Below are 14,245 nucleotides of genomic sequence, written 5' to 3'. Positions count from 1 at the left end.
AGAACTTCCAGATGTTCAAGCTGGATTTAGAAAAAGCAGAGGAACGAGAGATCAAGTTGCCAACATCTATTGGTTCATTGAAAAAGCAAAGGAGTTTCAGAAAGCCATCTACTTCTGCTTCATTGACTACACCAAAGCCTTTGACTGTGTAGATCACAAGAAACTATAGAAAATTCTTCAAGAGATGGGAATACCAGACCACCTTACTTGCCTCCTGAGAAACCTGTATGCAGGTCAAAAAGCAACAGTTAGAACCAGACATGGAACAACAGATTGGTTCCAAATTGGAAAAGGAGTACATCAAGGCTATATATTGTCACTGTTTATTTAATTTATATGCAGAGTACATCATGCCAAATGTCCAGCTGGATGAAGCAGAAGCTGGAATCAAGACTGACAGGAGAAATATCAATAACCTCAGATATGCAGATGACATCACCTTTATGACAGAAAGCAAAGAGGAACTAAAGAGCCTCTTGATAGAACTGAAAGAGGAGAGTGAAAAAGCTGGCTTAAAACTCAACATTGAAGAAACTAAGAGCATAACATCCTATTCTATCACTTCATGGCAAATGATGGGGAAACAATGGAAACAATGATAGACTTTATTTTTCTGGGCTCCAAAATCACTGCAGATGGTGACTGCAGCCATGAAATTAAAGGACGCTTACTCCTTGGAAGGAAAGTTATGACCAACCTAGACAACATATTACAGAGCAGAGACAGTACTTTGTCAACAAAGGTCTGTCTAGTCAAGGCTATGGTTTTTCTAGTAGTCATGTATGGCTGTGAGAGTTGAACTATAAAGAAAGCTGAGTGCAGAAGAATTGATGCTTTTGAACTGTGGTGTTGGAGAAGACTCTTGAGAGTCCCTTGGACTGTAAGAAGATCCAACCAGTCCATCCTAAAGGAAATCAGTCCTTTGGAAGGACTGATGTTGAAGCTGAAACTCCAATATTATGGCCACCTGATGCGAAGAGCTGACTCATTTGAAAAGACCCTGATGTTGGAAAAGACTGAAGGCAGGAGGAGAAGGGGATGACAGAGGATGAGATGGTTAGATGGCATCACTGACTCAATGGACTTGAGTTTTGGTAAACTCCGGGAGTTGGCGATGGACATGGAGGCCTGGCGTGCTGTGGTTCACGGGGTTGCAAAGAGTCAGACATGACTGAGCGACTGAACTGAACTGAAAGTGAGGGATCAAATAACAAAGTCTAGATAGTTAATTAACAAACCACTTTACTTTGAAGAACATTATAGTAGATATCTTTTATCATAATTTTCTTTTCTCCTTGATCACACCTATTTAAACACAGGAGCAAATTGGTAACATGACATTCTACACTTACCTGAAGTTGATTATAAAACTGTATGATTCTCTCTTTTTGAGCTGGCCACTGTTGTAAGCCCAATTGTTGTGTTGCAATCTCTATTAGTTTCTTAAAGAAAAAAATACATTAATTTAAATTTCATTGCAAATTAAACTCTTAATATGTAATCCTACAAAATCTCTCTTAACTAGGTAGCAAATACAGCGCTTTAAGATAGTATTTCTTAATTTTTTAGTTCACCAACTCCAAAATAATGAAAACATTACTTCCCCCACCAAAGTAAAATACACAGAAAATTTTATGATCACAGACCCCCAGGTAGCAAATTCACAGATCCTCTCCCAGTTTAAGTCATGCTTTATGATGCATTTAAGAACTAGCTTTTACCACAGTATAATTGTCTAATTATCCTACAGTGAAGAAACGGTAAAAGATTCTATATCTTTGTGGAATTTTTTGAAAGGAAAACAATGATAAGTATTTTTATTTTTGCTTATTTGTTAATCTGTGTTTAACTCTAATCACCATTAAAGTTGATTTTCAATTTTGTAATGACTGTTTTACTGTTTCAATGTTAAGAATATTCTAAGATAGCAAAATTTACAAGATGAAAAATAGCAAAATTTACAAGATGAACAACTTGATGTGGTTATACATTAGATCATCCCAGGAAGTGGCTGCACCTTTGAAAGATATTTAATATTTCAACACAGGAGTTATAAGGGCAGCATGATTCCTCCTAAAGTGGGGTTTATTTCAATGTTTATATAATTGGTAACTATGTCTACAGAAAAGGCATGATTTATCCTTTTTCTCACTAGCCTCTCCTACACCATTTCTCATTCCTTGCATTCCTACAACAGGAAACAGCCAAAGAAAACACAGACACTCAGTAAGACTGACTCTATGGAAGGCTAACTGGAGGTAGGAAATTATTTTTGGAAAGCAACCTCTTCCAAAGTTGATGAGGCTGCCCACTTATGGCCTGCACTGCTTGCAGTTTCAGATGTGGAAACTAGGAATCTCTGCAGTTACTAATACAAACCTAGATACTGCCTGGATACAAGTGAAAAGTCACCCAAGTGTGGGATAAAGACAGCATGGGATGCACAGAAGATCAGAAGAACTGGGATATTAAAAGAAGACATATTCAGATATACTCGGGTCATCCCACCTGGTGAAGGTTTTGAAATAAAATCATAATCCTGACCTAAAATATTTATGGCTGTATAAGATGTTCATTGGAGTTAATTGGATGACAAAATATATGTAGTTCTTATAGCATGATATGGTTTTAGTAATTCTCAGGTTATCCTTTGGTTGCTCTGAGATAATGACCCTTGATGCTAAAGCTGAAACTCCAGTACTTTGGCCACCTCATGCAAAGAGTTGACTCATTGGAAAAGACTCTGATGCCAGCTGGGGGCAGGAGGAAAAGGGGACGACAGAGGATGAGATGGCTGGATGGCATCACCAACTCGATGGACGTGAGTCTGAGTGAACTCCGGGAGATGGTGATGGACTGGGAGGCCTGGCATGCTGCGATTCATGGGGTTACAAAGAGTCGGACATGACTGAGCGACTGAACTGAACTGAACACACGTTGAATACTGCTAAAGACAGTAATGTGAATAAGTTGAATAGATTCCAACTTATGCCACATGCAATTCAGATTCTTGTATTACAAATGAACAAGAAGTATAAACAGCACACCTACAGGTTATTTTTTTAATAATGTGTCTTCATAGGTGGGTGTGTCATATATGATTGATTGGTCATTGTGTAAGCCATCAAAAATACACCATTAAATAAGAGACTGAATTATCCTACACTTAATATTAAAATCATAACTTTAAATTATCTTTGTGCCATTTCCATGAGCCATATACTACAATTTGGTAACATTTTATTAAACAGTTGAGAGCTTGCATATTTATCAATGTGAAAACTATACAAAGGAGGAAGTAGCTGAATAAATTAATATTCTCATATATAGAACCTTTCCATAAGCTATATATTAACTTGTAAAACTGATGAAAAGGTGAATAAATAATGAGGTTCACAAGTAAAATCATTAATCTACATGTAGAAATGTTATTACAATGCTAATGTTATTTGTTTTAGCTGTGTCTTGAAAAATGTTAAAGGTAACACTGGAAGGACTTAAAACTTGTAACTGTAGGAAGGAGAGTAGGGAATTTGCACACTCTCTCTGAGAAGAATAGAAAGATGTTTACATAAGACAGAGAAGGAACACTTGTCAACTGATATTTTTCTTTTTTATAGCAAAATGAAAATCTTTAAAATGCAAATGAAATCTTCAAAATGCAGGCAAAACTTCGATGCAAATATCCACTGTCTTTCTCCTAGAAACCACACAGCAAAAAGAAAAAAATCAAATTGCATTTTCATTAAAATAATGAAACAAAGAAAATCTAAAAAATGTAAAACAAAGATAAGTGCTATGAAAAAAACTAAGCATGGTTTAGAGTCTGGACCTGCGACTTGTTGGTCTGGAAAAGTCTAACTCATTTAATCATGTGGAACAAAGAATGTTACACTATATGTCTCCTTCAAAATTACATATTAAAAGGGCTTATAGAATACCAAAATTCATAACAAGAGAATTTATACTGAAATTAAGAATACAAAGGCAAATGAAAAATTTAAAGCTTCTGGAGAGAAAGAACAGATACACTACAAAGGAACACATACTAAGGTGACACCATTTCAAGAGCGGAGCAAGAGAAAATGCAACAATATTTTAAAGATATTAAATATTTTAATGCATTAAATGAAAAGAACCTTAAACTTAGAATTTTATAACCAGCCAAACTGTAATCTAAATATAAAGGCGTATGAGAAAAAGTTGCCAAAGGTTTGTCACACAAAACCTACTTGAAAAACACTGTTGGAAGAAGTACTAAAAAAATGGAATACATTGAAGTCTAGAAGAGATATGAAGTTTTATAAAATGCCTTGTTAGTTTACAGTATTCTAAACACATGCACATGCCTGTGTGGGCAAACATATGTGTTTACAAAAACTAGGCCCAAGGAAAAGGAAAAAAATTCCCATAACAAACATTTATGATATGACATACATAAGATTGAGAGTACGGGGAAGACCAAAGAGTAAGCTACAGTACTTGTTTTGAAAGGGAATATATATAGATATTGAAAAAATTAATAAATAGGAACAAATAATGCTGGATGTCAGTTTTCAGTTAAGAGAGGCACCATAGAGAATAAACACAAAATAAACACAGAAGAAAATTCAATCTGTCCCACAGAGAGCAGGGTAAGAGAGAAAACAATAAAGAAAAAGAAATTAAATAAATATTATAACAGTAATGAATTTTAAGATAACAGAATCTATAATGAATATAAAAAGTTAAAATCAACACAGGACAGATAATCACAGACTGAATTACAAGAAAACAAAGTCCACTGATACATCTCCCATAAGACTTATAGTTCAGAGAAACATAGAAAGTTTGAGAAATACAAGAATGGAAAAAGAGATTCTAAAAATATGAATCCACATAAAAAAGTTGGACAGACATCTTAATATCTAACTAAATAGGTCTTAAGGCAAGACGTAGCATATGGTCCAGAAAAAGACATAGTGGCTAAAGAATAAACAAACATATACACAACTTATAACATCAAATTATATAAAGTAACAAGTAACAGATATGCAAGACACATAGATAAATCAATAATTTCAGTTAAGATTTTGATATATCCCTTTCAGAAACTGATAAATCAGTAAAAATAGACATCAAGCTCTGAAAAATACAATTAATAGGCTATGTATATAACTTTATATCCAATAAGCACAAAATACATATATGAAACCCTTACCAAAAAAAGGCCATTTATTAGGTGATATGGGCAATCTGAAAAAAGGTTATCTCAAAAGGATACATACATGAATTATAGCATATAATCTCCAATTAAAACTATAAAACCATTTGGGTCTGAATTTTGGGAAGGAGGGATGGGAAGAAGTTGCTTTGAGTATCTTTAAAAATTGTTTTTACTCAGTGATCACTTCCCATTCCCTGTTGCTTAATGCAACATGTCTATAGCTTTATATTTATTAACTTAGGTTGTTCATAATGTTCTCATCACTTTTAAATCTTAATATCATTGATTCTTTTTCAATTATTAATCATTCTTGCTTGAGGTCTGTATATAATCAAACTGATAACCTTGGTTTTATTGTTTTTCCTATAGTTTTTATTCTTTATTTGGTTGATTTCTGCCCTTTCCTTCATTATTTTCATTGGTTTCATTTCAGAGAATTTGTTTTATTGCTCTTTTCCCTAGTTTCTTACTTTAATGCTCAGTATGAGAAAGATAATCTGGTCTGACCAAATTGTGAAAGGCATTATGGCCAAGATAATTAATTTGACTGTTGTACTAGAGGCAACATTGCTTCAACAGCTGCTTTGGTGATGTGATCAAACATATGTTTTAGGAAAGCAACTCTGGTGGCCATATGACAACATATTAGAATGGAGGGAATAGCAGGAGGTTGTATCATAGTAACAGAAGACACTGAGAGCCTACCTACAGTAAGGCAATGACTGTATGGTTTTATATATATAAGAGAAAGTATAAAGGGCTCTGTTTCTTTACCGTCTAAACCACCATGGAAGCCCCATAAATGACTGAAATTGTGTCATTTTAATGATCACAAAGTATTTACACATTAAAGTCTTTATTCATAATTCTAATATAATTTGATTCTCTAAGCACCTTTTGAAAGTAGGAAGAGCAGACAGTATCATTCTCACTTGAAAGATGAGAAAATTGAGGAGCAAAATATGTGTTAACAGCCTTCCTTCCTTAAAGGTACACAATTTGTTCTTGTTTCCATTATGCCAAGATGTACTGAAAATTCTTCATTCATGGGAAATATATATCTCCAAGTATTTTTATGTCCCAAGTTCTAACATGAATAGAGAATTTCAGGAATAACTAACATTTTAAATTCACGTCTATTATAGTTTCTTATCTTAACTGATATTCTACATATAAATGATTTGTAATGATTTTCAAAGGTCTTATTACCTCCAAGACAATCTGATTTACTTTAGAAACTGTTGCTCCACAAAAAATATCTCTCATAATCTTTTCAAAAAGTAGGACATCTTTAGGAAGAAACTTTGGTAAGCTAGCTTCTCTCATAGCTTCAATAATTATCAGAGTTTCCTCTGTTTCAGAAATGTCACTGATGTTACTTTAATGGTAGAAGAAAGCAAAGAACAAGTTAGCAAGTTTGTTTTGTTGATGTTAAAGACCATTAATATTCTTTTTTAGTGGCGGCTATCCCAATACCTTTTCCTCCTCTCCCCACTGCAAAGCAGCTATGTGGTTTGGGTGAGGTTAATCTGGTTCCCAGCTCCAGGGATGGGACCTGACTGACTTAGAACTCAGGGTAATGCTGTTTCCCAGCCAAAATAGAAATGTATTCAGGTTAACATCAAATGATAAATAAAATGATTTATTAAAAATCCCTAGGATGACTAGAGAACTAGTCTTGCAGGCTATGTAGTTGGGAACAAAGCTGAGCTATAGAGCTGGTTCTGTGAAGACATGGCTGCCACCATCAATGGCTGCCACCAGAGAGCAGTGCCTGGTGCATCTAGAGCCTGATGCTTGCACTAGAGCGGCTTGCTGTCTCTGCTAATTTTTGCTAAATATCTGCAGCTATTGACACTGCCGTCACCCTTGCCAGAGTGGACTCTGTGTATATCCTATTTCTTTTTCCTCTAGTTTCAGGTTCAGAGTCTAGGGTAACTACCTCTGATTTGCCAAGGTAGTATGTCTGAGAGAGTTTCAGAAAGCAAGCATATGACATAACAAATATTCAAGAAGTGAATATAACCCCAGCTCTAATCAATCAATGCATAGCAGTCACTTGGACACAGCGATTCAGGGGTAGACAAATGAATTGTCCTCTCAGAGTGGTTTGGGACTTCAGTTCAATGGTGTAGTTAGCTCCATTCATTATTAGAAGCCATCCTGCTACCAAAAAGGAAGCCAGTCTAAAAATAACCCAGAACCAGAAAACTGCAGTGCTTAGAATATTTCAGAGAAATAAAAGGGAAACTCAAATCAAGGTGATTATATCCTGCCCCACCTCTGGATTTTCTGATTGGGTGAAATAGTAAATTCCTTCTGCTGTTAAAGCCAACTTAATATTTTTGTTAATTGTAACAAAAGTTTTCGATATATTGTTATCACACAGTTTATTGCCACATATAATATTTTGTATACTAAACACTCTAGTACACATTTTTATACATTAAACATGCAGTCAAAAGGGGAAAAAGTAACTACATGTGGTATAGTATGACTTTGGAGATAGAAAGGAAAAAAAGTTTTCCCTGCCCTAGCATCCCTCTCATACTCTTGTCTACTGATGTCTGAAATTCTTCATTTTGGTGATAACTTTTAAGCCTTTGCCCCATAGTAAAAAGAGCTAATAGATAACATTTATTGAGTATTTTTTTTACTAGGTCTTTTGCTTAATTGTTTAAGAAATTTCATTAATCTTTTCAAAAGCTAAGAAGAAAAGTGATACTCAGAAAAATGAAATAACACACTCAGTGTCATATAGCTGGTAAATGTCTGAACTGGCATTTAGTCAGGTCTCTCTGACTTCAAAGTCCATTTCTATAAGCACTCTATCTTTACGATGGAAGACTCACTGAGTTGGCATCAGCTGTTTACACATTCCTCTGTAAATACACCAGTGAGTCTTTTTTCTGAAGGTGTTTTGGTAGAGAGGGCGAGAGTCGACCAGAAGTCAAAGTGAGGGGCCACACCAGAGACAGAAACGGTCCCACACTTCCCTGCTGGGGATCTAGTAAGTAACCTTGACCTTTCCTACTTTTTTCTCAGACAGACTTTGCTTTACATGAAAAGAAATTCTAAAAATAGGGATAACAGTATGTCTGGCTGGGGAGTAACTATTAGATATAGATAAGGAGAGATAATAGCTTATATAAAATATGGTAAAATTGTTACAATACCATGTTTTTCACTAAAATTATACAAAAGAATAACTTAGGGGATGGCATCTGAGATTACTGTGGGGACTGTCTTGCAATTTAAGCATAAAAAAGAAAACTTCTACACTAAGGTCAACTAAAGTTGAAGACAGATGAAACAGATGGGGATACCAGACCACTTGATCTGCCTCTTGAGAAACCTATATGCAGGTCAGGAAGCAACAGTTAGAACTGGACATGGAACAACAGATTGGTTCTAAATAGGAAAAGCAGTACATCAAGGCTGTATACTGTCACCCTGCTAATTTAACTTATATGCAGATTACATCATGAGAAACTCTGGACTGGAAGAAGCACAAGCTGAAATCAAGATTGCCAGGAGAAATATCAATAACCTCAGATATGCAGATGACACCACCCTTATGGCAGAAAGTGAAGAGGAGCTAAAAAGCCTCTTGATGAAAGTGAAAGAGGAGAGTGAAAAAGTTGGCCTAAAGCTCAACATTCAGAAAACGAAGATCATGGCATCTGGTCCCATCACTTCATGGCAAATAGATGGGGAAACAGTAGAAACAGTGTCAGACTTTATTTTTTGGGGCTCCAAAATCACTGCAGATGGTGATTGCAGTCATGAAATTAAAAGATGCTTACTCCTTGGAAGGAAAGTTATGACCAACCTAGATAGCATATTCAAAAACAGAGATATTACTTTGCCAACAAAGGTCCATCTAGTCAAGGCTATGGTTTTTCCTGTGGTCATGTATGGATGTGAGAGTTGGACTGTGAAGAAAGCTGAGCACCGAAGAATTGATGCTGGTTTTTGTTTTTTTTTTTCTTTCTAGAGTTGATGCTTTTGAACTGTGATGTTGGAGAAGACTCTTGAGAGTCCCTTGGACTGCAAGGAGATCCAACCAGTCCATTCTAAAGGAGACCAGTCCTGGGTGTTCATTGGAAGGACTGATGCTGAAGCTGAAACTCCAATACTTTGGCCACCTGATGTGAAGAGTTGACTCATTGGAAAAGACCCTGATGCTGGGAGGGATTGGGGGCAGGAGGAGAAGGGGACGACAGAGGATGAGATGTCTGGATGGCATCACCGACTCGATGCACATGAGTTTGGATGAACTCTTGGAGTTGGTGATGGACAGGGAGGCCTGGCGTGCTGTGACTCATGGTGTCGCAAAGAGTCGGACATGACTGAGCGACTGCACTGAACTGAACTGAAAGTTGAAGAAAAGCATAGTTAAATGTAACTTTTAAAACCTGTTTGATTGTTTTCATGATACCAGTTGTTTGGAATTAGTTAAGACATTTTGCGGCCCAGTACTGTGGTCAGTTTTACAGCTTATTTTCTAAACAAAAGGGGAGATTTAGAGAAAAACAGATAAGGCTGACTGTGGTAAGCAGAAAAATTCCCCCCTCTTTCCTACTCCCCCAACCCCGCCAATATATTAACTTCCTAATCCCTGGAACTCTGTGAATATTATCTGATAGGGCAGAAGATCTAATTGAGTTAAGAATCTTGAAAGACATTTACCCTGAATCATTCAGGTCTAAGTGTAGCCACATGTTCCTAATACCAGAGCAGACAGAGACATACAGTCGAGAAGCTGACGCGAAGATGAAGGCAGAGGTTGGGGTGAAGTGACCTTCCACCAAGGAATGCTGGCAACCACCAGAAGCTTAAAGAGGAAAGGAACAGAATCTCCCAAGAGACTCTAGAAGGAGAGCAGGTCTGTCCACAGCCTTGGTCTCAGACCTCTGACCTCAGGTGCTACGAAAAGATTCATTTCCATTGTTTTTGGACATCTTGCTTTTATAGCAGTTTGTTATGGCAGCAGCCCTACAAAACTAACACATCTTTATGTAAACACCTTTAAACTCTATTTGGGGGTTGGAGTTAGGCTGCATCAACACAATCTAGAAAGAGAAGAGAAGGCAGAAAGAAGGGAGGGTTGAATCACCATGCATAAAGAAATGAGAGAAATCTGTTGTATTCTCAATCCTAAGAGACAAAATTAGAAACCTTACAAAGCACTGGGTGGAGTCAAGGGAGAGGAAGGGACAGAGAAGGGAAGAGGAGAGAGGCAAGAAGAACAATTAAAATTTTAGGTATTAGGAAGGGTCAACGGACTTTTAAAAAGCAAATTGTCTAATATTCATTTTTAAATTGTTCACTGTGCTTTCCTCTGACAAAAAAATAAATTCCCCAGTCCTTTTCATAACACAGTCAGCTTCACTTAATCACATCAAGTGTGTGAAGGTTTGGGAGAATTAAAGAAGGGTGGCTTTTACCCTTGGAATAGAGAAAAGAGAGCTACTTTCAGGGGCAGGAGACAGACAGAGAGTACCCTGGAAATGGGATCTCCAACAGCAGGCAGCTGTGAGAACTTTGAGTTTTTTGTGATTTGCAGAGAACAATGAAGGACTTTGAAATGAGAGGAGTACCAGTATCCTTGGAATATTTATTCACACACAGAATTAAGTGAACATAAGAAAGTCTGAGGACTTGAAAGTTCCCTTTCCTAGCGTTTAGGATTCTGGGCTTTTACTGGTGTGGTCTGGGTTCAATCCCTGGTCAGGGAACTGAGATTCCACAGCTGCATGGTACGGCCAAAAAAAAAAAAAGAATAAAGGACTAAGGACGTGAGGACATTAGGGAGCTGATTACTTGGTACTATTTATCTTTAATTTTATAAAATTATAAGATATTTCATAATAGACAGCTATTTACATTCCATCTATATTATACAGGCCATTTTGCAAGATATGCTACAGTTCTTTTATTTAAGAAATAAAATATTACAGTGGAGCTATAGCCTATTCCTATTGTTTTCTCCTCCCATGAAACATTTTGTACTTTTTTTACTGTACTTATAAATAATCTATAACATTTATTGTTTAAACATTTCATGTAAATAGTATATTGATATGTCTTTTTGTAACATATTAAAAAAAATTTTTTTAATAGGTGATACATGGATACAGCCCCAAATGAAGACAGTACAAAAAGTACACATCTTGCCAATAATGAAAAGGAATGCCTGCTTCTGTTTGGTCTCACCAGTACAAAGTTCTGAAAACTTAAAAACTTTTGCCCATCTGATAAGTGAGAAACAATTTTCAGAGTAACTGTAATGTACATTTCTCTCATTATGGGTGGGGTTGAGTGTACTTTCATATACTTAAAGGACTTTTATGTCTCTTTTTTTCTGAGACTGTCTGTTGAGTTCCTTTGTCCATTTTTCTATAGGACTGTTTTTTCCCCAGTTTTCTAGAAATCTTTATGTACTAAGAGGATGAGTTATTTAACTGCAATGGGAGCTGCTTATATCTTTACTCGTTTTTCATTTGTTTTTTGACTTCACAAAAAGTAATTTTTGACTATTATAAATTATTTCTTTTATGGCTTCTGGATTTCGAGTCTGGGAGCTCAGAATTATTTTATTTTATCTTCTTGTCATTACTTAAAATTTCACACAGTATTTTCTCAGTATTGTGTAACTCCCTTTTGATCTACACTCAATTCAAAATTCAACTGACCATTTAAGCTCCCGTTTCTTCTTCCCAGCCATCACTAAAACTGTCTTCAGAGACCTCAGGCCAAAATCATAATGATCCTATCAAATATTAAAATATTTGAGTTATTAAGTTTCTGGAGAAAAATGAACAACTTGGAAATAAATGCATATAGTATACTGTTAAATCACTAATCATCTATGCTATGAAGAGAAACAGTGTTATGAATTCAAGAAACCCTCAGTTTTGGTTCTAATGTTCTCACTTCTTTCCCAAACTTGTCCTTCTATAAGTCTCCTTCTCAAAAAAAAACAAAAAAACAAAAAAAACGATTAACAAGTTTCAAAGAAGTTAAAAAATCATTATCTGAGTTAAGTTTTCTCTAAAATGGAGAGCTGGATTTAAAGAATATATTGTAAAAATGAACGCTTTGGAGATAACCTGGTTAGCTGCCCAAACCATTCTGGGTTATAAATAAACACAAAGTTGGCATGCCCTAGAACAATAATTTTCAAAGTGGGGCATTCAGACTAGCAGCATCATGAACACTGAAAACTTGTTAGAAATGTAAACCCTCAAGCCCCACCTCAGACAACTAGAAAGTTGGTGGTAAGGTCCAGCAATTTATGTTTTAAAAAGTCCTGCAAATTATTCTGATGCACTATAAAGTTTGAATACAACTGCTCTAGATGTAATCTTCCTTGCATGGAGAAGGTAGTCTATAATTTAAAATTAGAGCTACTTGACTGCTCTCTCCAGATCAGATCCCAGGGAAAGCTTGGAACTTAGATTTACATATTGCCTTATACACAAGTTGCATGAACTTGATATGCTGATAGGAATTTTAGTTCCAGGTCATTCTTGGACTAATACCTGAAAAGTTATTATTTAATGCTTCATGTAATCACCTTTACTTTGATAAAAACAGTTTGTTACCTGTTGCGAGAGTTGCTTGCTAGCTAATTCGTAAATGTTAACTAGCTTTCCAGAAAGTAATTTTGCAGATTTGAAACCAATAGACAAGAGCATTATTTCAGCAATCATTTGATAATGGGGAGCCATCATTGCCACTGGGCGAAACAGAGATTTTAAGTTATCTGGGAGTTCCACTCGACCTTTGTATCTTAAGAGGATAAGAAAAACAAAGAAACAGAAAACATCATGTTTCAGTTTTTCAAATGAGAACCACATACATTTCTCCCAAATAGTAATTCTATTGCCTTTCTATGTGACCTTCATCTGAAAACAAGACGTTTACAAGATGGTTTCTATTGTGCTTTTAACTCACAGAGCTTCCCAGTTTATGTGCTTTTCTTGCTGTGCCTCCTCCCATGGTTTACCTCACATCAGTTCCCGGATTCCATCAACATTCCATCAACACATATTTATTGAGTCTGCCCAGTCTCCACTCCCTGTAAACTACCATACTGTTCCTCCTGCTACTTTCATTAGCTTTTCTGTCTGTGTCCTCTTTGTGACAGACTACCAACCTTTTCATTTCTCTCTGGCTATTCATAAAGTGGAAATTTCTCTTGGTCAGAAGCTTAATGTGATATCATCCATATGGACAAACACAGAGCTGTAGCTGCTTATAAATGGTGTGGGCAGTGGAGGGGTTCAGAGGCATGGTGGAGGGTGTGTGATGAATATACAACGTCAGCCAACTCTGTCTATGGATAAGATTTAAAAAAGGGATTTTTGCCTGTGAACATTCCTACCCCTTTGGGCACCTGATGCGAAGAACTGACTCATTAGAAGAGACCCTGATGCTGGGAAAGATTGAAGGCAGGAGGAGAAGGGGACAACAGAGGATGAGATGGTTAGATGGCATCACTGACTCAATGGACATAAGTTTGAGTAAGCTCCGGGAGTTGGTGATGGACAGGGAAGCCTGACATGCTGTATGTAGTCCATGGGGTCATGAAGAATTGGACACGATTGAGCGACTGCACTGAACTGAACTCCTACCACAGATGCAACTGATACTTACCCAGGATTTAGGGTGACAAATACTGCACAAGACATGTTTATACGAATTTCTTTTCCTTCCAGTATAAACCTACAAGACATTACAGTATTCATCATTAAGACAACTGCTTTCTGTAAGCCAAAGTATCTTAAAACTACAAAAGAGTTTGCAAAACTCCCTGAGACTGTGCTACAATTAGATCTAAGCAGAACATGCTGGGAAAAGAAAAAAAAAAAAAACAGTAGGAAGGGAAAGAAGAGGTGTTTTATGCCAAATCATGAGCTCTGCTGGGATTCAGATTTATTTGATCATGTCTGATGATGTCTGGAGAGTTTGGTGAGGCTCAAGGTAAGAGGGTATCCATCTGAATGAACTGACTTACACAGAGAAGAGAAT

General features: G+C 36.4%; 1 protein-coding gene across 1 annotated transcript in view; it reads right to left on the bottom strand.

Moving 5' to 3' along the window:
• DNAH14 (dynein axonemal heavy chain 14) overlaps positions 1-14,245 on the bottom strand; it is a 388,242-nt gene that overhangs the window by 195,753 nt on the left and 178,244 nt on the right. The window contains exons 32-36 of the mRNA XM_052654143.1: positions 13,871-13,939; positions 12,817-13,003; positions 11,905-11,981; positions 6,416-6,584; positions 1,353-1,442 (exon numbers count right to left, since the gene is read on the bottom strand). Coding sequence (XP_052510103.1) covers positions 1,353-1,442; positions 6,416-6,584; positions 11,905-11,981; positions 12,817-13,003; positions 13,871-13,939 — 592 coding nt within the window. The remainder of the gene's footprint in view (positions 1-1,352; positions 1,443-6,415; positions 6,585-11,904; positions 11,982-12,816; positions 13,004-13,870; positions 13,940-14,245) is intronic.

Source organism: Budorcas taxicolor, chromosome 16, assembly GCF_023091745.1.
Source record: "Budorcas taxicolor isolate Tak-1 chromosome 16, Takin1.1, whole genome shotgun sequence".
Lineage (NCBI taxonomy): Eukaryota > Metazoa > Chordata > Mammalia > Artiodactyla > Bovidae > Budorcas > Budorcas taxicolor.
Note: the sequence above shows the minus strand (reverse complement) of the source record. Positions and strands in the feature narration are given on the sequence as shown.